Genomic DNA, 25,361 nt, shown 5'->3' with positions numbered 1-25,361 from the left:
ATTTATTAATATTTATTCTTTTGTACATACTTTATCCCAAAGTATGCTTGGTAGGTTGTTTTCACAAACTCTGTGATCTGTTTTCTTTGCTTTTGCGAACAAAATTTGCCACATATATAACAAAAACTGTTGCAATCGTTAACACAAGGTTTTCGTGACGAACTCATATTTTCGAGACAACAATTTCTTTAAAACTGAAAAATGACACTAACTGATAACTTCTGAGTCTAACAGCAGAAAGTGTTTTACCTAAATATGCAAACAGATAACGACACCGTAGTTAGGTTTAATCAAATTAGTGCAACTGTAGGAGGGCACTTTAAATTTGTTTAGTAATTTTTAATTTTGCGTTTATCTCAAGAACCAGAGTCAATTCAAAAAATGTAATTTCATACTCAATATATATAATGATGCTAATAGTGCTAATGAAAACCATTAACAAAATTATTGCCGCAGATTTTTTTTTTTTTTTGTTGCCCTGTGTTATCATTGCCAAAAAAAAGGCAGTGGCGCCTGGTGGCACCTGCAATTGATTAAAACTGAAGGAGACGCTATTAAGGAACACGTTGATACTAGTTTCTGACCGTAGGTAAATGTAGCTCAACTTGCAGATCCAAGAATATGAAGGAATATGATTTTTTTTTTGTTTTTGTAAAATTAATTATAAATAGATAATCAAATGCTTCACAGCCTTTGTTCTTCCGGCTAAAATATATAAAAATATCGTCCCCTAAAAGAAAAATAAAAAATTCGAAGTCGGCTCAAACAAAAGGAAAAAAAACCACCTTGGGCTTTGAAGTTTTTTCTTAGTCAGTTCAATACTATAAAACAATTATACTTTTCACATATCTATAAAAAAAACTGTAAGTCGGAATTTAGTAATTCTTTTTGATTTTATTGTTGGTTCTATTCTGGAATTTAGAAATACCATTAAACATTGCGTAGGTGGTATGTTGGAAATTTGACTTTTTTCCGCAAAATCCCCAGTGTGCGGCGGTTCAGCGGCTGACATACGTAACCGGATATCGAAAGCTCGCGTAGTGTTTGGCATGCTTGATAAAGTATGGAGAGCAACGCATATAACGAGGCGCACGAAACTGAGAATCTTCGAGTCCAATGTGAAATCTGTCCTCTTGTATGCATGCGAAACGTGGAACGCGTCAACACGTGACATACAAGCAATGCAAGTATTCATCAACCGCAGCCTTCGCAAGATCACGCGCATTTTTTGGCCTAACGTCATATCAAACTCCGATCTGTGGACTATAACGAAACAGATACCAGTCTATCTCGAAATTCGACGCCGCAAATGGAAATGGATCGGTCACACACCTCGAAAGCCATATGGTGATATCACTAGAGCAGCCCTGGATTGGAACCCCCAAGGCAGCCGCAGACCTGGCAGACCATCTAACACGTGGAGGCGACTAGTAGAATCAGAAGTGCAACAAGCAGGCCGCTCCTGGCGGCAAATAAAATTCCTAGCTTCTAATAGATTTAACTTTAACTTGTTCATTGAGGCCCTTTGTTCCACCTAGGAACCACGGGAAAATATATATATATATTGTACTGCACTTGGATTCCCTTTTAATTTTCTTTTAGCGGTTAGGTTAGGTTAGGTTAGCCTGGTTGGCAATAAGCCACGCATAGACCTTTTGGTCCCTAGCGATACCAGATAGAGACCGAACTCTATGAATCCCTAAAGTAGACATCGTGTAGGATGTCAGCGCTTTTGGCGAATCTAAGTAGGTCTGGGAGTTCCGCTTTTGAGACGTCTTCCAGACCCTCAAACAGTGGGGCTCCCAGGCATCTTAGTCGCGTTTTTGATAATGCCGGACAAACGCACAGAAGGTGTTCTAGAGTCTCCTCAACATCCTCTCTGCATTTTCTGCATTTGTCCGTGTTAGCAATCCCTATCTTGTACGCATGTGCAGCCAATAGATTGTGACCTGTTAGCATACCTATGATAGTTCTGCATTCCTTTCGCGAGAGCGTAAGTACGAATTGAGTGAGTTTTTTGTCGTTGGTTCTACACATGAGTTTTGCTGTTTTGCATGTGGTCAGGTTAGTCCACCTAGCTTTCACTTGCCTTTTCATGTGGTCGTCCATTTCATTGTATATTGTGTTTAGCGGTCTCGGTATGTCGTTCTCTTGTTCAAATGGTAGTCTCACAGCACTTTTTGCTATCTCATCTACTATTTCGTTCCCTATAATGCCTTTGTGACCAGGTACCCAGTAGATATGCAGCCTACTGTTTTCGGCTAGCCTTTCTATGGCCTCCCTGCTCCGTCGAACATTTTTGGATTTAATACAATATGAGCTTATTGCTCTTATTGCTGCTTGACTATCCACGTATATATTAATTGTTGAGTTCTTTCTTGTTCTAGTGTAGGCTAGCTCCGCGGCCTTCCCCACAGCAAAAACTTCCGCTTGGAAAATACTGCTGTGGTCTGGCAGCTTGATAGACTGCCTTATTCCTAGTTTTGAGCAGTAGATACCCGCTCCCACTCCGTCTGGAGTTTTCGAGCCGTCTGTATAGATGTGAAAGGTTCTATGGCCGGGCTTCATGCCTTTATGCCATCCCTCCTCTTCAATTGTAGTGCGGAACCTTCTCTCCCAATTAAAGTACGGAGTCATGTAGTCTGTGCCACCTGAGCTCCACTTTCCTATTGAGCTGTGACCGAAGGTTCTGCAGATGAATACCCCCGCAGCCATTAGCCTTCTCGCGGATTTCGCTGCCAGGTTTTCCGCCATGAGGTCAATAGGTGGCATGCTGAGTATCATTTCCAGCGCCGCCGTTGGAGTGGTCTTCATCGCTCCTGTTATGCACAGAGCAGCGAGTCGTTGAATCCTTTCCAGCGGCATTAAGTATGTCAGTTTTTTTGTCGCAGTCCACCATACTAAGGTTCCGTACAGCAATATCGGTCTGACTACTGCTGTGTAGCACCAATGCATCAGGGAGGGTGATAGACCCCAAGTAACGCCCAGCATTCTTTTACATGCGTACAACGCATTACTGGCCTTTTTCACCCTCTCCTCAACGTTGTGCTTCCACAGCAATTTGCTGTCCAATATTACTCCGAGGTACCTTGCATAATCTTTGAGAAGTAATTCGTTGTTGCCTAGCTTCGGGAGGTTCCACGCCGGAACTTTGTACTTCCTGGTAAAAAGTACCATGTCCGTTTTTTCCGCGTTTATCCCTAGCCCTGCGTGAGATGCCCATTGGTGTATCGTTTTGAGAGTGTTGTTCATCACATTACTGATGGTGTCCAGGTACTTTCCTGTAACTACTATAGCTATGTCATCGGCATATGCCACTAGTTTAGGTGCCCCTCTGTCAAGTTTCTTGAGAATTTCATTTGCTACTAGTAGCCATAATAGCGGCGATAGTACCCCACCTTGCGGAGTACCTCTGCATGCATATTTGGTGACGGTCGCATCGTTCCACTCCGCTCTTATCTTTCTGCTAGCTAATAGCTGCTTTATCCATAGATAAACCGCGGGTTGCACGTTAAGTGACTCTATGCTATTTAAAATAGCATCTTTTGTCACGTTGTTAAAGGCCCCTGATATATCTAGAAATACTCCTAGAGCATACTCCTTATATTCTAACGCCTTTTCTATGTTTAGTACAAGTGAGTGAAGTGCAGTTTCAGTGGATCTGCCTTTAGTGTAAGCATGCTGCGCTTTGGATAATTCGTCCGGCGCAATTGTGTCTCTGATGTATGTATCTAGAATCTTCTCTAACGTTTTCAGGAGAAATGAAGTCAAACTAATGGGCCTGTATTCTTTTGAGTATAGAGGGTTGCTTTTTCCCGCTTTTGGAATAAACACAACCCTCGCTTCTCTCCACGATACAGGAACGTAGCTGAACCTCAGGCATCCCCTGAATATCGTTCTTAACCATGGTACTACAAGGTGGCTTACCTTTTGGAGCATGGCTGGGAAGATTCCATCCAGTCCTGGCGATTTATATGGGTCGAAACTTTGTATAGCCCATTCTATTTTGTTGGTTGTAATTACGTTCGTCGGGATTTCGTGCACAATATCTCCTCTAGGTTCGAGATCTGTAATGTCCGCACACCCTGGAAAATGTGTACTGACTAGGTCTTCTAGAGAGTCCTCACAGCTGTCAGCCCACTCCCCGTTAATTTTTCGTATTGTTCTTGGCATAGCCGGATTCTTGGATAGCAGTTTCCTGAGTCTAGCCACATCGTTAGTGTCTTCCATACTGCTACAGAAGTCTTTCCAAGATTCTCTCTTGGCTTTACGTATCTCTTTCTTGTATACTTTTAGTAGATCCTTATACTCTTTCCAACAGAACTCATTGTCAGCCACTTTGGCTAACCTATAGAATTCATGTACTCTACGCCTTTGTGCTCCTAATTCCCTGTTCCACCAGGGAGGCTTCACCTTGCGTTTATTACGTGTTGGAGGGCAGGATCTTTTAAAGGCTTTGACGAGAGTAGTTGCAAACAATTCAACCCCTTTCTCAAGTGCGACGTGTGACTTGTATTTCCGGGGTATCATTGGTGTTTTTGATAGTATATCCCTATACAAGTCCCAGTTCGTATTCTTAGGATTTCTAAAGGATGTAATCTTGTTCTTTGAGCGGAATATGACCTGAAAGCTTATGTATCTGTGATCAGAGAATGAGGGCCTACTCAATACTTCCCATTCCTGAACCATAATATGCCTGCTTGTGTAGAGTGTTAAATCGAGTACATTCTTCGAGGTTGGTCCCACATATGTTGGTTCTTCACCTCTATTAGCTATTTCTAGGCTACTTTGAAGAATATAGGTGAATAGTGACTCACCTCGGTCGTTTATATCTGCACTTCCCCAGACGGTGTGATGTGCGTTTGCGTCTGTTCCTACCACCAGAGCGTGCTTCTTTCTGGCAGCTGTTTCTACCAGCTTCCGAAGTTCCGTCTGTGGTGCTTCTCCATCATGTGGCATATAGCAGGACCCAAAGAGTAGCGTCTCATCCTTGCAGCCCTCCAGCGCCACCACTGTCAGATCGTCTGAAGAGAGATTGTTATCAATATAAGAACATATACTTTTTTTGACCAATATCACTGTTCTTACCTTATTTTTTACAGTCGGGATGTATGTGTTGTAGTTGTTTGACTTTAGACCGGAGACTATGTTTCCCGATGCTATCCATGGTTCCTGGACTAGAGCCACATCGTAGCCGACTCGCTCTATGTTGAGCAGGAGCTCGGCTGAGGCGTTCTTACTTTTGTGGAGGTTTATCTGAAGGACTTTCAGCATCTGGCTTCAGTACCTTCTCGGGGTTGGATACTACCTCCAAGTCACCCGTCTCCACTTCCTGTATATTGAGGGAGGCTTCCATGATCTCTTCTATACCGAGATCCTTTTCCACCTCCCCCGCAGCGAGCGTGTTGTGGTTGTCGTCTGTCGGGTTGCGCTTTTTGAGGCGAAGGTGCACGCTACCAACTCCCCAAGCCATCCTCCCGAATCGCGCGTAAAGCAGGTCCTCTGCCGGCTTGTTGATTTGGATGATGTAGTCCTGGCCTCCATCAGCAGTTGCTGGTTTTGCCACACTCAACACTTTCCAATCGTCTGTCGGCACGTCCGTGTTTTGTCGTTGTAGTAGTCGCAGCGCATATTCCGGTTTTACCACTCGCGGAATGAAAACCTTTGCCTTCGGTATTGAGGGAATGCAGCTGCGATCAACAATTTCCAGTGATGCCCCCTCCCACAGGCCGTGAAGCGTTTTTACCGCTTCCTTTAGCCATGTGAGCGTGGGGTCATCCTTGCATTTTATAATTTTGACGCCGCTGAACCACCCTGCTCCGTCAAATGCTGGCATGGGTGCGTCCGGCTCTGCGTCCATTTTTGTAAACAAGGTTTCCAGTAGCTTCATTTCCACTACCTTCCACCGTTCCTGCGACATTCGCCCCAGCTGGTCGCTACGGTCAGTGAGTGCCACTATGAGGTGTCTCTTGGCAATTTCACTGGCCGCTGCCGCTGCTTTCGACGTCGTAGGTCTTTCGTTGTCTCCGTTTTTCGGTTTAGCCATCTCGTGCCTGTGCTTCTGCTTTTTTGATGGCCCTGAGACCTCACTATCCGCAGAACGCTGCCTCTTGATGGCTAGCTCTTCTTCGATTTTGTTCGCATATTTTGGATTGGAAGCCGCGAACATTGGCTTTGCTGCGTAGAAGGCCCGGCCATTTTTTATCTCCTCTCTGGCCCAAGCCAACCGTTCCTCCTCTTGCTTCGTCAGGTTGGACTTGCTGCCAAATCGGTCACAAACTTTGACCGCGGCCTTGTATCGGGCTTTGGCCTTCAGCTTCTCTTTGTCAGGCTTGATCCTTGGTCTGATCTTGCTATCCGAGGCAGCACCATTGGATCCAGCCGGAGAACGCAGAAGAGCCTCTTCCTCAGCTGTATTAATGCTCACAACGCTTTCGTGGTCCGAGTCTTCGTTGACAACGGCACCTCCGCGCTGAAGAGCGTTTTGTGTTTGTTTGGCAGTAGAGTTACGACCACTGTAGCCTGCTCCCGCTACAATGGAAGTTTTGTTGCTAGAATTTTTACTTGTGTTCATCTTTTTCGTACGACCACCTGCTCGACGAGGCGAGCGCAGTGGTCTATTCTTATAATGGGGAATTCAACACGGTCCACCACGGCAGCGCCCCATGCCGTGGCAAGGCCACAGTTACTTCCTAAGGCGGCCCGGTGTTAGGAAGGCGCCGTTGAAATACAGCCGGTCTGGTGAACCCCCTGGCTGCAAACCATCCAATGGGCACGGTATCGCATAACACCCTGGATTAGGGGGTGGGCTAGGAGAGGAAATAACGGGATGTAGGGAGTTCGGGGATGACAAAGGGATCTTCGTCGGTACGGTGATCTTCGCATGGTGATTGGGTGGCCACCAAGTACGCCGTAAAGCGAGTGGATGGCTAGCCAATACTCATGTGGAGCTTCCCTCTTAGTTCGTGTTGGTTTGGCCCCCATGCTATGGGGGTCAGACCACCACTTAAGCCTCATCCCCGCGTCAAGGAGACCAACATGATGAGGCTTTTAGCGGTTAAGGGTGGTCAGAATTTTCAAATTAATATACTTTTTTTGCATTTAATACTTTAAGATAGTATGGTTGGTTGGTTGGTTAGAGTGGTGATTCATCCAGAATCCAACTAGCGCTTCCACACCATTTTGTTGCCACATCCTCGTTACCAAATTGTTTAACAGTTATTTACAGCAGGACTATATCCAGTCTCTGCGGTTTAAGAACCTTGTTAGGTTGTTGACGTCTAAGCCAGACAGCTGCTCGAGAATCTCGAACAGCGGTTTGCCCAGGGTTAACATTCTGTCCTTCCATAGGGCAGGGCATTCGCAGAGGAAATGGAAGATTGTTTCTTTTTTCTGCAGTTGTTTACAACTATGACAGTATATGTTATGAGGGATGCCCATTTTGGCGGCTTGTTCTCCGATAGACCAGAAGCCAGTTATGACTGCCGTAAGTCTACAGGTGTCCCGTCGTTTCATGTTTATTAATGTCGACGATTGCTTGAGGTTGTAGGTGGGTCATAACGTTCTGCTGATTTTGCATATCGTCTGGTCTCTCCATCTGCAATCTGCAATTCGAAGGTATTTTATGGAAATTGCATTCTTGACCGCACCTAGTGGAGTGAATACTGGTACTGAATGCTATTCATGGCATATCCCCCTCTTGCCAGTTCATCAGCTTTTTCGTTACCTTCTATGTTCCAGTGTCCCGGGACCCAAATTAAGGTTACTCTATGGTTTTCACTCAAGTTGGTAAGGCTATTCCTACTTTGCTCCACCGCTTTCGAGGTTATTATAGTCGCGTCCAGCGCCTGGATTGGCTATCCGAAAGAATACCGATATTGCCCTTGAAAGAGAAATCTGCGATTAGTAACCTACAGGCTTCCCCAATTGCTAGTACTTCCGCTGGAAGACGCTGCTGGTATTAGGGAGACGCACAGATTTTTCAATTCCAAGTCTATGAGAATATATACCAGTTCCAACACCACAATCCATTTTACTGCCATCTGTATAGACTGTGGTATCGAAGTGGTTTAGAGAGAATCCCTTATTCCATTCTTCATCGGGACGATGTAGTCAGTCCTCACCGAGGTTAACTGAGTTTGTCGCAATAATAGACTAGTGTGACCATACGTTTTTTCTTTCCAGCGACCCGCTTCATTTAACCTAAATGCACTCATGGTTGCCGTCTTCTTTATATGTAGGTCTATTGGAATAACGTGTGCCAGTGCATTGAGAGCCTCTCTAGGGCATGATCTGATTGCACCGATCGTTATTGCACTGGCTGATCTTTGTATTCTGCCGAGTAATTTGGTATTGTACTCTCTCCCTAGAGCTTTCCACGAAACTACCGAACGATACGATAAAAGATATTATACTTTAAGATATCTTTGAAATGTGAAAATTTGAAGTGAATCCGACAAATACTTTTCAAGTTATTCAACAATTAAGGGCGCTCGGCCGCTTCGGAGCGTTCGATAGCAAGTAGCTAACTTTAATGCGTTTTGCTCAAAACTATGTTTTTGAATTGGTGACCACTGTAACTTAAAAGCCGCTTGGTAGATTTCAATATAATTTATACTGCGTTTGAAAAACATAAAAAAATCGTGCCTGATCGAAGAATTTTTTTCAAAAATTACGATTTTTTTAAACGATTAACTGTCGGTTTTTTTCTCGAAAATCTGAAAAATATTTCCAGAGGCCGCCATATTGTTAATTTCGAAAATAAAAATCTATCTTATAACAGCTGTTTAATTTTTCATTATATATTTCTCTTCTTTCGTTTTACCTAACAATAATATGTACTCTACCGGTCTTATGACCGCTAGAATATATGTATATGCAATTTTATGAAGTTATCTGCATTGAAATCTCAAACTTAACACAAAAACAGTAGTTTTTCAGGAAAATACGAAATGTTTCTAAAAAATTCAGCAAGATTCTGGACCTGGAAGATCTCAACTTCATACAATTTTCAGAGAAATATCAGGGCCAACGGGATATTCGAATCGCAACATTATGACGGGCAAAGTAAGGAATACATTTTCGTTGATACTTGACCAGGGAATTATGAATCATATAAAAATGCGCATAGAATCAGAAGAACGTCGAGTTTTAGGATCTAAATGGAGTATAATTTTAGAAGAGCTAGATGCTTTCATTGCAATTTTATATGCACGTGGTGCATATGAAATAGGAAACTTGAACTGGATACTGATTTTATTCACGAACAATAAACAGAAATCGTTTTACAGAAATTATGCGGTTTATTCGTTTTGATAGAAGAAGCGTGAGGAGCCAGCGTCTGCAGACTGACCTAGGCAGGTTTTAGCGTCAGTAGTTCACCCAGTATTTCGTTCCAGAAAGTCGCTCCGCAGACAGAACCTTGCACACAACCTTTAGACATATATTTGATTGCAATTGCATCGCCATAGTCTGACAACTCTATCTTCTAAGTATCATAGCTACGTATGATGTCATAAATAGTAGATGGTGTGCGATGTCTGGCTAGTTGTGTGAGAGGTATAGGCCACCAGGTGCTATTGAAAGCAGCCTTCATGTCGAGTGAGATGCTTACTACTTGAAAATTTTGCCGTTTTCTGTTCTGAATATGTTTTATTTACATTACGTAACGCGTCAACGGTTGAAGTTTGTTTACGGAATTCGTACTGATTTGAGGACAATAGCTGATTTATTTCAGCGTGATACGTGAGGTGCTTGATGAACAGCTTTTTCAAAAGTTTGCCGAACACTGACAGCAGTCCAATTGGTCGATAGTATGCTAGACTGTTTAAGTCTTGCTTGTTTGATTTTGGAGTATTTTAACATAAGCTTCTTTACACGGTTTAGAGAAGTGGCCGATTCTTAAAAACGTACTGTACGATGTAGTCAAAAATGTTGTGTTTGTCTTGGCAAATGCTAAACATACATCTGTTGTGAAGTGGTCTACTCCAGGTGCTTTGTTTTTTTTTTCATTGTTACTAACGCATCCAATACCTCACTCTCCGTGAATTCAACATCGTTTGGTGTTCCTACGCTAGTTTTGACTAGCTCTCGAATGAAGCGGTGGTGAATAGCAGTGCCAAGGTGGATTTATTATAGGTGACAGCATTCGCCCAGCTGAATTTTTCGCCGTAGATATGGCTTACGTCAAAATGATATGCTTTGTTTGTATTGGTATGTTTACATTCATACATATGCTTACATTTGTGCTTACTGAACTATTGGTGCAAATTGAACATTTATTCACGTTTGCCAATTTATTGACTCGCAGTTGTCCTTTAATTTAATTCATTTAAAATTTTAGGACATTCTATTGTGGCTGTATGATTGCTAGACCGTGGTGAATCATACAAAGCACTGGTTCGACTCGCTGCTTATCGAAAAGACGTTCAAAGGTCCACAAGAATTGGCAACAATTTTATTTGGTTGTGGTTTATATACTGCTGAATTGAAGCTGCTTTCTGGCTTCGGATTATCACCTCTTCCCATATGGGTACGCCGCATTACCAAGGAAAGCGCCAATAAAGCATGAGTGTAGTCACAAGAAAATGAGATGGCTGGTGAGAAAAAGTAATTTCTATGCAAAAATTTTCTTTGCTTTATGATTTTTTCTATAATTTAGATTTGCCTCATCGCAATAAAGCAACCAATATGGCCCGGTTACTGTTAAAAAAACTCATTTATGATTATGAGTTAGAAAAGTTTACTAACGTACGTAAATATATAGCAAACAAGCTGCTAAGTCTCAACGCTTTTATACTGCAATGACTATATGATGACTACAAGGTATGAAATTTGCTATAAAAACGTTTGACGTAATTTATTAAAAACATGCATACCAACAGTTGACGAATTGTCCAGAGCTATTGTATTTGTTCGTCAAACATAATCCCTTAATTGAAGCTGCCGAATTACCACATGCACTGTTGGAAGCTAGAAACGAATACACAGTTTCAGATATCGAGTACAAGCAGGTATGCATAATAATAATTCGAATAATAGGCATAAATAAGCCACAAATTAGAGGACATCATACAGACCTACACATATCGATACCACACAGCGCACAGCAAATAAAATATCCAAATAGATGAAATAAAATTAATATAAATTTAATTAAATTAAATAATTTATTTCTAATCAATGTTTCAATGTTCAAGAACTTATGTTCTAAATACAGGCTATAATCATCAATAAAGTTGAATTATGGATTTCTGATAGCCATCAATATCCTATGAGGATACAGAGTTACCTATGTAAAAATTGCAAATTAAAAGTGTGATACAAATACAATTGAGCTCAATATTACATACATTACTTTCTGTACACAATGAGACTTTAATTTTCCCTTGTTTCAAGGTTTTTTTGCGTTATGTTTCTCTATTTTAAACTTTTTCGCGCCCAAACTTCACTCTCTACATTCAATTTCACCTTATGCATGCCCGTGGCAAATTCTGAAATATGTATGTATTAATAATTAAAATACCGCAAACTCAAATAATTTCTTTCATCTCCAGAAGAACTAACAATTCCCACATAATAAATCCACCTCGCACATAAGCTACATACGAAATCTTCAATGAACTGTGGGAAATGTGGCGACTTTTTATTTTGTGACTATTTCCAGCGTACGTTTCACAAGCAAATCGCACTGAAAATGAACAGCTGATTTTGACGTGATGCTTGGATCAAATGCAACAACAAATACATGTAGGGTTTTACTTATATGTGGTTGCTGTCACCTATAATAAATTCGCCTTGAGCAGTGCCTTCATTGTCATCCGGGTAGAAATGGCGTAACAAGGCTTCGGCAGTTTCAAAATATGTTTCGGTATATTTACCAGAACTATGCAACGTGGTAAGAGGTCGCTGTGATGGAGCATGTTTTGTGATACGATTTGTAAGGGACCATGCATCTTCTTTACCCAGTTTATTACACAATTTGCGAAAATTAGATGTAGGGGCCTCTTCAATGCCTTAGCATATTGACTTTTGACAAAACAGTGGCATGTTCTGCCGCAACCGCGGTTAAAAGTTTACTCATTTTGCTTAACTTATTTACGTTGTGGTGAAGCTTGATGCATTGCTCCTTCAGCGCCTGTATATATTGAGTCCACCACGCATTGTACCGCTCAACGCCACCTCGCTTCTTTATGGATACAACACAGGCCTGAATTATGCTCTCATTAATGCTTTTGACTGTTGAGTCTAGTCGCTAAACCGAAATCAGTTTCCAGTATGCAAGTTTCAGAAAGTGTACCTATGCTGTAATGTTGTTTTAAAAATGTGCCATTTTGCAGTTTTGCTTTTATATATATAAATAGATTGGCTCACGCTTGGAGTCCGTTATATTTGAATTATTTTGAATTTTAAAAGTATATAATAGCGCAATGATCAGAATTTTTAATTACCGTTGCATTCACTTGCCGGCCAATAACGCGAGTTGCTAAGTTATCAGACGAAAAAGTGACATCTAGAATGGAGCTTCCTAATGCTCCATGACCGATGGCGTTGAAGGTATGAGTTGCTCCGCAATTGCATACTATCAGGTCAGTCCATAAGTTCGAGCGTATTTTACTCATAATTTATATATATTTTTATAAAAGTGGTAAAAATGCTACAACTGCTGCTGCAGAAATAAACACTGTTCACGGAGAGGATACCGTGAGTATAAGGACTGCGCAAAATTGGTTTTCAAAATTCCGAAGTGGTAACTGCGACGTGACAGTCGATATGATAGCTCAGAGGCTAAATTCATCGCATGGAACAGTTCACAAGCACCTGGTTCAGTTGGGTTTCAAAGCTGGGAAAATGGATTCCGACTTTGGGTCGCCACCCTTCAGCAGAGAGTGAATGTGTGTTCTCAGCTGCTGCAACGGCTTGAAAGGGAAAGTTTTTGAATCGTATCGTTACTGGTGATGAAAAACGGGGCCTTTACAGATACAGATACAGATGAAACACCGGAACCGACCCTTAGTGATGGCCTTCACCCCAAGAAGATTCTCCTGTCTATTTGGTGGGATATGGCCGGTATTGTTTATTATGAACTTCTGGAACCAAACCAGACGATAACTGCGGATTATTATTTCCATCAGCTATCAAACCTGAATTAACAAAAATCGACCGTCTTTAGTGAATAGAAGCAAAGTTTTGTTTCACCACGACAACGCAAGACCTCATACCGCAAGGCAAACATTAGGCAAGCTGAACGAGCTCGGATGGGAGCTAATGCCGCATCCACCATACTCTCCGGATATTGCACCTTCTGACTATCACCTTTTCCGTGGACTTCAGTCCCATATGAGTAACAAGACCTACCCCTCCAAAGAAGCTATAAAAAGGGATATCGAAGCGTATTTTGGCCCCAAGGACAAACAAATTTTTGAGCAGGGAATTAAAAATGTGCCTAAACGTTAAGAAGACATTGTGAATAATGAAGAAAAAAATATTATATTCTAATAATTACTTTAAACATCTTTTTTACTAATTTTAAAACCACCTTTAAAAAACGCACGAACTTATGGACTGACCTGATATAATATTGAGCGTCTTATAATCGATAATCCGTTCTGCCATCAATTCGCTGCTGCATACGTTTTATTTGTGGGCAATGCTTCCCGCACGTTGCCGAGTGGTCTTCATTTATTTTGGTGCCAGTTTTAGCATTCCATTAGTTGAAACATTTAAATTTTGTACGGTGCTCTTGATTCAAACAATTTTCAAAGTTGTGATTTCTGCTAGCGCAATAGGAGCAAGAGGAGCTTGGCGCACTGCATTTGCTTCTCGTGTGTCCACATTGCAGACATTTAAAACACCGCTAAAATCCGAAACATTTGCACACATGAAGTCGATATTCAGCCGTCCGATTGAAAGCATCGCATTACGAACATTCGCCGCGACTTCTAAAACAGCGTTATACAACTTAATGTCTTTTTCTTGTTGAAATTCTACATTGACAATAGAGTTTTGAGATTTGATTACTTCTATAAGTTCTGCTGCATCGACCTCTTTTGGGATAACTTTCATGATCACTATTGGCTGTCTGCTTCTGCCTTTGTCAGCTGTTAGGCTTGATATATTAACCAATTTCTCAAATGTTGCATCTCGCTGTTGTGCATCACCAAATTCCTCCCGAATTTTGTTGTTGGACACTGGAACATATTAAGCAGGGTCTTAACGTGCTTATCGTTACTTTCTTTTGCGTCAATGACACCTTCAGCTCTTTTGATGATTTCTTGGTTTTTTGAATACTAGCAAAGATTTTTGGAGACGTCGCTGGTGCAGGGATGCCTCCTAAAGGTTGTTTAAAATTGGTCAGCTTCTCACGAAAAATTCATCGTATATTTTCTGTTGATTTAATAAGTGGCTCATTAAGTTGGGTGTTATACTTTAGTGCCTTGATGAGTGGGGTAAGCGCTGCTAACTTGATTAGTTCGTCGTTGGTAGCATTTTTAATTCCTCGCTTTATATTTCCTGATTCACCGAGTTGCTTCTTAATTGTACTTGTGGCATTAATTGATGTAAATATAAATTCATTGTAGATTTGTTTTCTCCTTGGATGAAAGCATAAAGGGGTGGTGGACCGACCAGAGCATGCCGGGCCTGAAGTAGTTGAAAAAGCTCCGGTGTAACAGAAGGCCACAGTGCGTTGTTGTCTCGATAAAGCCTTCCTGACTCCCATCAAGACCACACATGCATAGGTCTTATAATAGCCGTGTAGATCCATAGAATCTTTCTAGGGGAAAGACCGCACGATTCCCCATAGGCACCCCTGCACCGCCAGAAAGCTGTCAGTGCTTTGGATGTCTTTTGTTTCAACTTGTGACTTCCAAAGGAGTATACTATCTTTGGAAAGCTGGATTGTGACTTATTTTAGCTTAGGTAGAACGAGTCCACCATGTTTCCCCCTTCTGGTAAAGAGGACAATACTAGTTTTGGTAGGGTTTGCCGATAGCCTATTAGCACAGCACCAAGTGTCAATCAGATCCAGAGTTTTCTGTACTTTTCTACAGATGGTCATAAGCGAAGGGCCCGTTAACAAACAGGCAACGTCATCCGCATATGTTTGTGTTCAGACTCCAGCATCATTTAAGGTGGTGATCACCATGCACCAGAGCAATGGAAACAGCACACCACCTTGGGGACAGACTCTATTAACCCCGGATGACACCAGCAGATCCTCCTCCACCCGCACCGACACGCTTCCTTGGGCTAGCATTGACCGAATCCAATTCACTAGCACCCGGTCTACGCCATGCCTATTGGCAGAGCTGCACATACTGTCGAAAGTGGCATAATCAAACCCCCCTCTATATCCGAAAAGATGCGCACACCGTAGTCCCTCCTAGCGAAGGCCTATTCTATCCTCGCAACAAGGTTTTGCAGTGCTGACTCGCAGGATTTTCCACTTTAATAGGCATGCTGAAATGGAGAGCAGCTTCTGAGCAATATGCAACTCCACTATTCGGTCGAGACTTGTCAGCATGAAACATGTCACGCGGATGGATCTAAAGCTTTTGCGGCTGATGTAGTCAGCTCTCCCAACCTTAGGGATGAAGGGTCGCTTCCTCCAAGAGCGTGGTATATAAGCCAATGCCAGGCATGCAGTGAAGATTTTTTTCAGGACTGCAGTCACGGTCCTTATGCCTTCCTTCAGCATGGCAGGATAAATGCTATCTGGTCCGGGGAACGTATAGCCGGTAAAAGATTCGATGGCACCGAGAAGGTGTAGTAGCTCTCATAACAGGTGAACATGACGGTATCGCTTCCAGTCCTCAGAAAGTTTAGTCTTGAGGGCCCGGCTTAGAAGTTTTCTCGACTCACGCCTCAATGCTTGGAGCTCTCGGTTTCACAAGGGAGAAGGAGTGCGATTAAGGAGAAGTCGAATTTGATAGGCTGACTTAAAACATTCAGTTGAGGCAGCCTTAAGTTCCGCAACAGCCACCTCAATACCAGAAAGGTATAACTTTACCAAGCGATCAGCCTTCAGAACACTGGAGGGCCTGAAGGACATCAAATTAGAGGTCGGACTCTAAGGCCTGGGCCGAAGCCTTTACTGCCGAGCACCAGGAGAAGGCTAAAATAGATTCTGCACAGACAAGCGCAACAGATCGAGTGAAGGGACACCGGAACATCGGACATTGTCGAAGCCTAAAGAACGAAAGTGTCTGCCACTGAGGCAATTACCGTCACGATAAAGTATTTTTTTTGCGGAAAAAGCGAAAGATAGTTACATAAGGGCTTTGATTTATTGTAGCTGCCAAGACGGTGCGATACCGCAAGCAAACTGGGACCTGATAAACAGGAGTTTCTGGAAAGTATACATGCATATCCTGGAAGAAAATCGAATCAAGATGAAGATCCACAGATAGTAGGACTGATGCAAGATTGTACGTGTTTTCTTTAAGCATGCCTACTGCTTTAACCCTGGAAGCAGATTTGACCGCTATCCGTTTAACATATATCTAAATGGTGGGAGTATGTAGGATCACTTTCAGCGCCGCCTGAGGCGCCGATCGGAGTGCATCTGTTATTCTTACACAAGCTAATTGTTGGACTTTTATGAGATTATTTAGATAGGATTGTGTCTGCACCGCCTCCCACCACACGAAAGCTCCATAATTCAAAATGGGTCTGATAGTCCTATTGCACGCTTAGTGGTTGATATACGGTTTCAGCCTCCATTTTTTGTCAAATGTCCTCTTACAGATAAAGAGGGCATTACAAGCTTTCTTCATCTTTTCTTCCGGGTTCCTTTTCCAAGAAAGCTTTCAGTCCGGAATTATGCCAAGGTACTTGGCTTCGTTCGATAGGGTTAGTGTTAGTCCATCTATAGACGGTAAATGAAAACTCGGCATCTTCAATGTTCTAGTGAACAGAACTAGTTCGGTCTTGGCTGGGTTAACCATTAGACCATTCGAAGTAGCCCACTTACAGAGTTTTCTTAACGCTGATTGCATGAGCCTGCTGATAGTCGAGAGAAACTTCCCTGTAATCAGGAACACTACATCGTCCGCATAAACGACTAAAGTGCTCCTTTTCTTGCTCATTGTAATAAGCGATTCATTTAAGACTAGGTTCCACAGTAACGTGAGATAACCACACCTGTGGGGTTCCTCTGATAACTGTTGTTCCTAGACTAGTGATATCTAAGTTCGAGGTGATTACTCTGTTAAATAGCATATCCATCGAACAATCTTCTTCGTCAATACCGAATTTATCCATTTCACATCAACGTTGTTGGATGTTCCTTCAATATCCAGAAAAGCCGCCTTAGAAATTCCTTTCCTTATTTTTAAGAAATTTCTCTATTGCTCAAACAAGATTTACAAAAAGCTTCATCTATTCCAGCTGTCAAAAAATTGATGATATTTTCCAAGTTGTTTACGTTAGTTATTTCCTCCTCTTCAGGGCGATCTAGCTTAGCTATATGCTTAGAGAACTTGGTCCAATTTGCCTTTCTTGGATTCCTATAGGGAAGTCGGCTATACTGTTCTTTGTTGACTGTGAACACGATTCTATAGTGATCCGAAAAGGAGCATTTCGGTAAAACATGCCAATTGTCAACCCTTACTGAGTAGGAATTTGATACTTGGGTTATATCAATAACCTCCTCCCTAAACCTATTATATTGCAGTATGTGTGATGATTACCCCGGCCACATATATTGAGATTAGTAGAAATTAAGTATTCAAAAAGAGGATCACCTCGTCCATTAATGTCGCTGCTGCACCATGCCCAATAGTGCGCATTCGCAACACAACCTACCACCAAATCCAATTCTCTTCCGCTGGTCCATTAGACCAGGTCGCCAAGTACCTGCAATGATGGGTCTCCTACTTCAAACGGCAGGTATGCTGATGTAAGCAGGAGGTTAGGCCCTCCACTTTGCTCACATATTGCCGTCGTCAGATCTGCGCTACAAAACTATGGGATGATGCAAGTGCTTATCTTATCTTGAGTTGCAGGAAGCAATAGCGTATAGGTGGGCTTGTCAAGGTCATTGATTTTGCCCTGCATTATCCACGGTTCTTGTATTAGGGCCACCCCCACTCCTTGATCCTATAATGGTACCACATCAATATTGCATCCTGGCCATAGTTCGTCAAAGCTACGGATGCAACGTGTAGGAAGCTCTAAGGACTCCTTATTGCTGCATCCGACCACTTTGACTCCTTTGTGCCCATTCCCGTGGCAGCCGGTTCTACGTTACCGGAAAGACTGAGGTTTTTCCGGACTAAGGGCTGCCGCCCCAGTAAACTAGCCCTGTCTAGTGCACTGTATCCAACCCCCAATCTTTCGTCACAGGAGCAATCCATTGCAGCACGTTTGCTCCAAATACTTCTCTTCAGGGCTGGCGTTGAACCCAACCCTGGACCAGAAGTATTTTACAGCTGCATCTGCCATTGACAACTGTCCAATGCAATTCCTGCAGTGGCTGGTTCCATTTTCGGAGGTGCTAAGGCCTGCACACCACCCGTGAGTGGACACGCGACTACGTTGTCCCCTGCTGCAGTGCTCTGCCCCGGCAACCGCCCCCAGAGGCGCGGCCATCAGTCAACATCAGGCCACTACCCATTTTGCGGAACGCACTGCACGACCAACGCAGACAACATCACGTATCCCTCACCCCCCGAGTTACGATTACTCTCCCGCGAAGTTTCAAGCTATTACAACTGAACTGCAACGGACTCACGAGCAAGATTGACGAAATAGTCGACTTCATGAGCCGGTATGGTATCAAGATAGCTGCGGTCCAAGAGACAAAACTGCACGCTAGCTCCCCCCTGATTACCAGGGATGGCTACAACGTGCATAGAAAGGACCGCGAGCGAGACAACCGTGGTGGCCTAACATTTATAGTCCACCATACAGTGCAGTATCGTCTCATCGATGAAGGCATCGACCACAGGGACAGCACCTTAGAATGTCAAGGTACAGCTGTCCGGTAAGGCGATGCCGAGCCCGAAATTTATAATATCTATATACTCCCTGTCACCTGCTGCCCGGCAGTATATCTCCCTGATATTTGTGCGCTCATCAGGGGTAAAACCGATTGGCAGTAGGTGACTTTAATGCGCATCACGATCTTTGGCATTCAAGCCTGCCAAATGGTCGTAGGGGACAGCAATCGGCACAGCAGATAGACGATTCGACATTCAGCACTGTAAACGACGACGCCCCCGCTAGGAAAGTGGGCAATTGCAGCAGCTCGCCTGACATCACAATTGCTAGCGCAGGTCTGATAAATAGCATAAGGGGGCGACCAATGCTATCGCTTGCATCAGACCACTTGCCCTTTTCATCTCGATCGAGAAATCTGCCGACTTTGTTTCCGTGGATCACCTGTCATACATCAACTTCAACAAAGCTGATTGGACCAGATTCGCGGAATTTACTGAGGACATCTTTGCCGCTCTACCCATTCCCACCGATGTGCGCGCAGGCAAACGCGCATTCCGCAAAATGATCACAGCCGCCGCGGCTCGCTTCATACTCGCTGGATGGATTTGGGGCATACGCAACAATTTCCCAGCTGAAACCGCTGTTCTGGCGAACGAGCGTGATCACCTACGCCAGGTCGATCCCGGGGATCCTCGGATAAAGGATCTCAATTCGGAGATCCGGCAACTGGTAACCCGATATAAGCGAACAAAGTTGGAAGAGCATCTGAAGTCCTGCAACTTTACCTCTGGTGTGAGCAAGCTCTGGTCCACCGTAAGGCCCCTGTCGAACCCGACGAATCACAACGACAAGGTGGATATCACCTTCAACGGTCGTACTTCGTCGTATCCGAAGAGATGCGCGAGCTACTTTAGCCGGCAATTTATTCTGAATCCTCCGGCCGACAGGTCCAAACGTTGTGCTACCAGACGGCTGCACAAACTGGCACACAACAGTGCACCGCTTGCTTTCTCCAATGTTCAGGGGGCCTTCAAACTCATGAAACTATCTAAAGCCATTGGCCCTGACGGATTAAACATGCTGATGCTGAAAAGGCTGGGTCCACTGGGAGTAGAATTTCTCACCAAGGTCTTCAATCTGTCTATGGCCACTCTCATCATTCCTGATAAGTGGAAATTAGGGAGAGTGGTCCCACTACTGAAGACAGGTAAACCCGTTAACCCAGGGGAGTCTTATCGTCCGATAACTCTCCTTTCCCCAGTGGTAAAGACGCTTGAAGCCCTTCTACTCCCACTTTTTACAGAACACCTGACCCCAGCCCCACACCAGCACGGTTCCCGAAGTGCGCACAGCACCACCACGGCACTCACCGTCATTAACACCCAGGTAAACCGCGGACTCAACCAAAACCGCCCCTGCGAGAGGACTGTCCTAGTAGCATTGGATTTACAAAAGGCTTTCGACACAGTCAGCCACGTCACGCTACTAGATGACAATTTACAGGGCTGAAGAGGTGGGCCGCGAACTACCTGAGTGGTCGTCACTCGTCGATTATATTTCGAGACCAAACGTCTAAACAGAGAAAAATAAAGCAAGGAGTACCGCAGGGTGGTGTCCTTTCACCCTTGCTTTTTAACTTCTATGTTTCGAAACTCCCGCAGCCACCAGAGGGAGTCTCCCTGGTCTCATACGCCGACGACTGTACGATATTGGCGTCGGGAAATGACATTGATGGCCTATGCTCTAAAGTAAACGACTACCTCGCCCGCCATTCCCGCTTCTTCACTGCGAGAAACCTACAACTTTCTCCCACTAAATCACCAGCTGGACAGCTTGCTATCCTTCTCAGCGCATACAACCTCTATTGCAACGAAAGTGCAGAATCGCAACAAGGTCCTCAAGTCGCTTGCAGACAGACCACTCCAGGATCGGGCAGTGTACAAACAGGCCATAAACGACATTCATCGGGAGACCCTTACCACCTTCTTAAGCTCCCGACCTCCGAATGCCGTTATCGGAGTCCAACCACCACCAATTGCAGACGAAAAGCTTCAACTTCCCCGAGAGTACCGCGTTACCTTGGCACAATTACGTTCTGGATACTGTAGCATATTAAACTCCTACTTATCCAAAATCGACCCCGACATACTAAACATATGTCCGGCATGTGAAGGCTCCCCGCACGACACTAACCACCTTTTCACATGTCCTATCAAACCCACTCATCTAATACCTCTCCCCCTCTGGACCCAATCCGTCGAAACAGCCTACCGTTAGATGAGCTAGACGAAGACGACCGGTGATTACACTACACTGACAGGGCAAAGGTACTGCTACAACAACAACAACAACAACTCCTTTGTGGTATTTGGCGCCATCAAACAATACTCTGTTTTTGTTAGAGCCTTGAGTTACCTCTGTGAGAATAAATCTCATAATTTTCTCTTCCTCATGTAGCCAAATATTGTTTATGATTTTATCTTCTGCCTGACCACGGTCGATAATGGCTACTTCTAACTCCGGCGGCGAGTTTAAGCTAGAAGATGGCTTAATACGCTGGTTCTCAGACGCCTGCTTATCATCTGATCTTTGGCGCTTTGACGATGTGATCGCTGTTGTCCTTGCCAAAGTAGCAGCCTTTGAAGTCGAAGGTCTCAAGTTGATGGCAGTCTACGTTTGCCAATGCCTCTATTCCGACTGAGGCCTTCGACTTTGGGGGCTGTTCCAGATTTCGCAAGGAAGGCACAGACTCGGACGCAGTATGCGTGCTTCTTTTTGACCCCCTTATCTCGTGTGGAGAGAGAATTAGGGTCTCATGTGTTCCTGTCTATTGTGAAATTGAGGTTAACTCCAGAACCGATAAACTAGCGAAACTCGGCACCAAATTGACGGATGAGTACATAGACAATAATATAGGCATACACATCCATATACAGAATCGCCCGATAACTGTGACCGAATCTAAATTCTAAACGCACAGAATTTCTGCTTAGACGGGATAAGCACAGTCTTAGCATACTGATTTCAGTTATAACGAGGCATTCCTAATCGGCAGGCACGTCCAGAGTGTGGGGGTGCAAACACATGACATCCGCAGAAGTTGTTTAGATGAGGAAGAGGAAGAGGCGATCCCGCACCTTTTGTGACGTAGACGTAGACTCAATATTTTAGATAGACAATTCTTTAATGAAAAGGAAGATCTTAGTTCTGTTGAAATCAAGGATCTTCTAAAATTTTTGAAACGTACTCACTGGTTTTAAGAGAGATAAGGCTCTATAATTTTTAATATGAATGTAGCAAATAAAAAACACTTTCTTATTTGGACAAAGTATTAGATGCGTCCTTTTTTTGACCATATTTGCTCATACGATGACTAAGTTTAGGTTTGGTGAGCAAAAGAATTTATGCTATAAAGCAATGAGTAAGGAAACAGTTATTTACAGCATAGTTATGAACAGTAATATGAGTATATTCAGCAATTCATGTAAGGCATATAAAGAATATACATACTTCTATTCAAATATGAACGAGACAGTATCAATAAAACGGTCCGCGGATGACATATGGCAAAAATAAATTTTTTGTTTTTTGGTAGGACTGTTATAAGCTTACATGGCAAATTTCAGCGTGATATGTCATATAGTTTGTTTTCTGTGCTACTGTAAACAAGTCAAGCTCGAGTGTGTTCTTCGAATTCTCTTTTATGACTTCAATTGTCTCAAAATGTTTTCCACGGAGCGGCAACTTGAGCTTGGGAAACAGGAAAAAGTCACATGGAGCCATATCAGGCGAATACGGTGCTTGCGGAACGATATTAACATTATTTTTGTTCAAATAATCGCGGACAAGACGTGATGTGTGAGCTGGTGCATTATCGTGATGCAAGAACCATGACTTGTTGTCCCACAATTCCTTCCTTTTGAGACGAATGTTCTCGCGCAAACGCTTTAAAACGTCTAAATAATATTCAGCGTTAACCGATTTTGCGATTTGTGCGATTTTCAAGCACAATTTCCTTTACTTTTCCGATGTTTTCGTCGTTTACTGATGTTGCTGGACGATGTACATGAGGCAACAATAATTTCATGCGATTTTGATGAATGAAAAAAGGAAATTCAATAACTCTAATTATAAAATTTGTTTGCTTCATTTTTCTACTTATAATTCTATTCCAAATATATCGGAAGAGTTAAAAAAATAATATTTTACATTATAGTTGCAAAGTAACCGTTTGATCAAGTCAAGCATGTTTCTAATGGATATGGTTCGCTTTGGGAACATAAAAGTAAAATTTCGGATGAAACTGGCAACGAAGTGATTACTTTTCCAACTGGCTCATATGAAATTAATAATATAAATAATTTTATAATATCAAAAAAAAAAGGTAAGGCACTAGAATATTATTAAACCAAATATGACAACATTAAAAGTTGAAATTAAAAGTAATTATACGATTGACTTAACACAAGAAAATTCTTTAGCATCATTACTAGGAATTAGTTCCCACGGCAGTCGGTTCTACGTAACCGGAATGGCCCGGATTTATATCCGGCCAAGGACTGTCACTTCAACAGTATTCCCCGTATTTATATGCGGAATGTTTATACTGCTACAACAACAACAAAAACCAGTAAACAAATTGTTCAATTTAATACATTAGTTTTATCACATTTACTAGTAAATACTATGGATGTTAACTCTATTAGAATTAAATGTAATATTGCATCTGGTTCGTTGGTTAGAGTGGTGATTCATCCAGAATCCAACTAGCGCTTCCGCTCCATTTTTTTGCCACATTCTCGTTACCAACTTGTTTAAAAGTTATTTACGCAAGACTATATCCAGTCTGTGCGGTTTAGGAACCTTATTAGGCTGTTGACGTCTAAGCGAGACAGTTGCTCGAGACTCTCGAACCGCGCTTTGCCCAGGGTTAACATTCTGTCCTTTCATAGGGCAGGGCATTCACAGAGGAAATGGAAGATTGTTTCCCTTTTCTCTGGTTGTTTACAACTTTGACAGTATGTGTTGTGAGGGATGCCCATTTTGGCGGCTTCTTCTCCGATAGAACAGAAGCCAGTTATGACTGCCGTTAATCTACAGGCATCCCGTCGTTTCATGTTTATCAATGTCGATAATTGCTTGAGGCTGTAGGTAGGCCATAACGTCCTGCGGATTTTGCATTTCATCTGGTCTCTCCATCTACAATCTGCGATTCGAAGGTAATTGCATTCTTGACTGCACCTAATGATGTGAATACCGGTACTGCAAAAACGTTATTCATGGCATATCCCCCTCTTGCTAGTTCATCTGCTTTTTCGTTACCTTCTATGTTCCGGTGTACCGGTTGTTGTAGCTTAATCCTGTGCCTGGACTTGCAGTTTGGCTATCCGAAAGAATAGCGATATTGCCCTCAAAAGAGAAATCCGTGATTAGTAGCCGACAAGCTTTCCCAATTTAGAGAGAAACCCTTTTTCCATTCTTCCTTAGATGGAAAGAGAATGGCAAAATTCCTATTGAAAGCTACCGGCGGGATGATGTGGTCAGTCCTAACCGAGATTAACTGAGTTTGTCGCAATAATAGACTAGCGTGACCATAAGTTTTTTCTTTGCAGCGACCCGCTTCATTTAACCTAAAGACACTCATGGTTGCCGTCTTCTGGATATGTAGATCTACCGGCATAACGTGTGTCAGTGCATTGAGAACCTCTCTAGGACATGAGAAATACACTCGGAGGTTTGCCATTGGCTGCCGAGGGATGACCGCTATTAGAAAAACAATTTTCTTTATGTTTACTCTTTCACCGAGATTTGAACCTACGTTCTCTCTGAATACTGAATGGTACTTCGGCTACGGTGGCCGCCGTTTATCTGCAAGAGGTGGTAAAAACATTTGTATAAAGTGTTTGGAAGAAAGGATTTAAACTGTTTTAGAAATAGTTCCGGATCTTATTTAGAATGTTATAATGATAGATACATATTTTTAGTAGCATTTGAATGTTATATCTTTTCAATCATGTTTATTCAAAACTTCATTAAAAACATTCTGTAAGAAACAAAAATTAGTTTAAAATATTTTGCTGTTTATACATCACAACTTTAAATGGCTAAGTTTAAGGGGTAACACCACTGTACACGCGTAAAATAAACACGATTTTTAAAGAATTTTTTTGTATAGAAGGGAAGGGAAAACAATCACTCTGATTTGGGAAGTTATTACTTATATACTAAAATACAAAACTACAAAGTTTGATCCAAAAATTTTACAAAATGGCGGCATTGGAGACATTTTTGTAATGTGGTTTCTCTTGAAGGAGCTCCGCGGCACGCAGCACAGAGGGTGCAAATTTTAATCTGGAACAAAGAAATATTTTTTTTCTTAATCTAGATAAGAATAGCTAGAGAAACACGTAGGGGATTTA

General features: G+C 42.7%; 2 protein-coding genes across 2 annotated transcripts; both read right to left on the bottom strand.

The window, feature by feature from the left end:
• Positions 1 to 249: 249 nt before the first annotated feature.
• LOC129250633 (uncharacterized) lies at positions 250 to 5,016 on the bottom strand (the record flags this gene model as incomplete). The annotated part of the gene is made up of 2 exons (XM_054890239.1): positions 250 to 304; positions 4,373 to 5,016. Coding segments are annotated over 2 exons (699 nt in total), but the record flags the coding sequence as incomplete, so codon positions are not given.
• Positions 4,939 to 6,165, bottom strand: LOC129249983 (uncharacterized). The gene is made up of 2 exons (XM_054889634.1): positions 5,089 to 6,165; positions 4,939 to 5,024 (listed from the first exon to the last, which is right to left on the bottom strand). Exon 1 carries the CDS (start codon positions 6,044 to 6,046, stop codon positions 5,237 to 5,239), a length of 810 nt encoding a protein of 269 aa, XP_054745609.1. The 5' UTR covers positions 6,047 to 6,165; the 3' UTR covers positions 4,939 to 5,024; positions 5,089 to 5,236.
• Positions 6,166 to 25,361: the final 19,196 nt, after the last annotated feature.

Source organism: Anastrepha obliqua, chromosome 6, assembly GCF_027943255.1.
Source record: "Anastrepha obliqua isolate idAnaObli1 chromosome 6, idAnaObli1_1.0, whole genome shotgun sequence".
Taxonomy (NCBI): Eukaryota; Metazoa; Arthropoda; class Insecta; order Diptera; family Tephritidae; genus Anastrepha; species Anastrepha obliqua.
The sequence above is the reverse complement of the archived record's forward strand: the minus strand, read 5'-3'. Positions and strand labels throughout refer to the sequence as shown.

Bases quoted from the DNA above. Each gene is read 5' to 3' on its own strand.
- LOC129249983 (XM_054889634.1), bottom strand. From the start codon at position 6,046: ATGGCTAAACCGAAAAACGGAGACAACGAAAGACCTACGACGTCGAAA.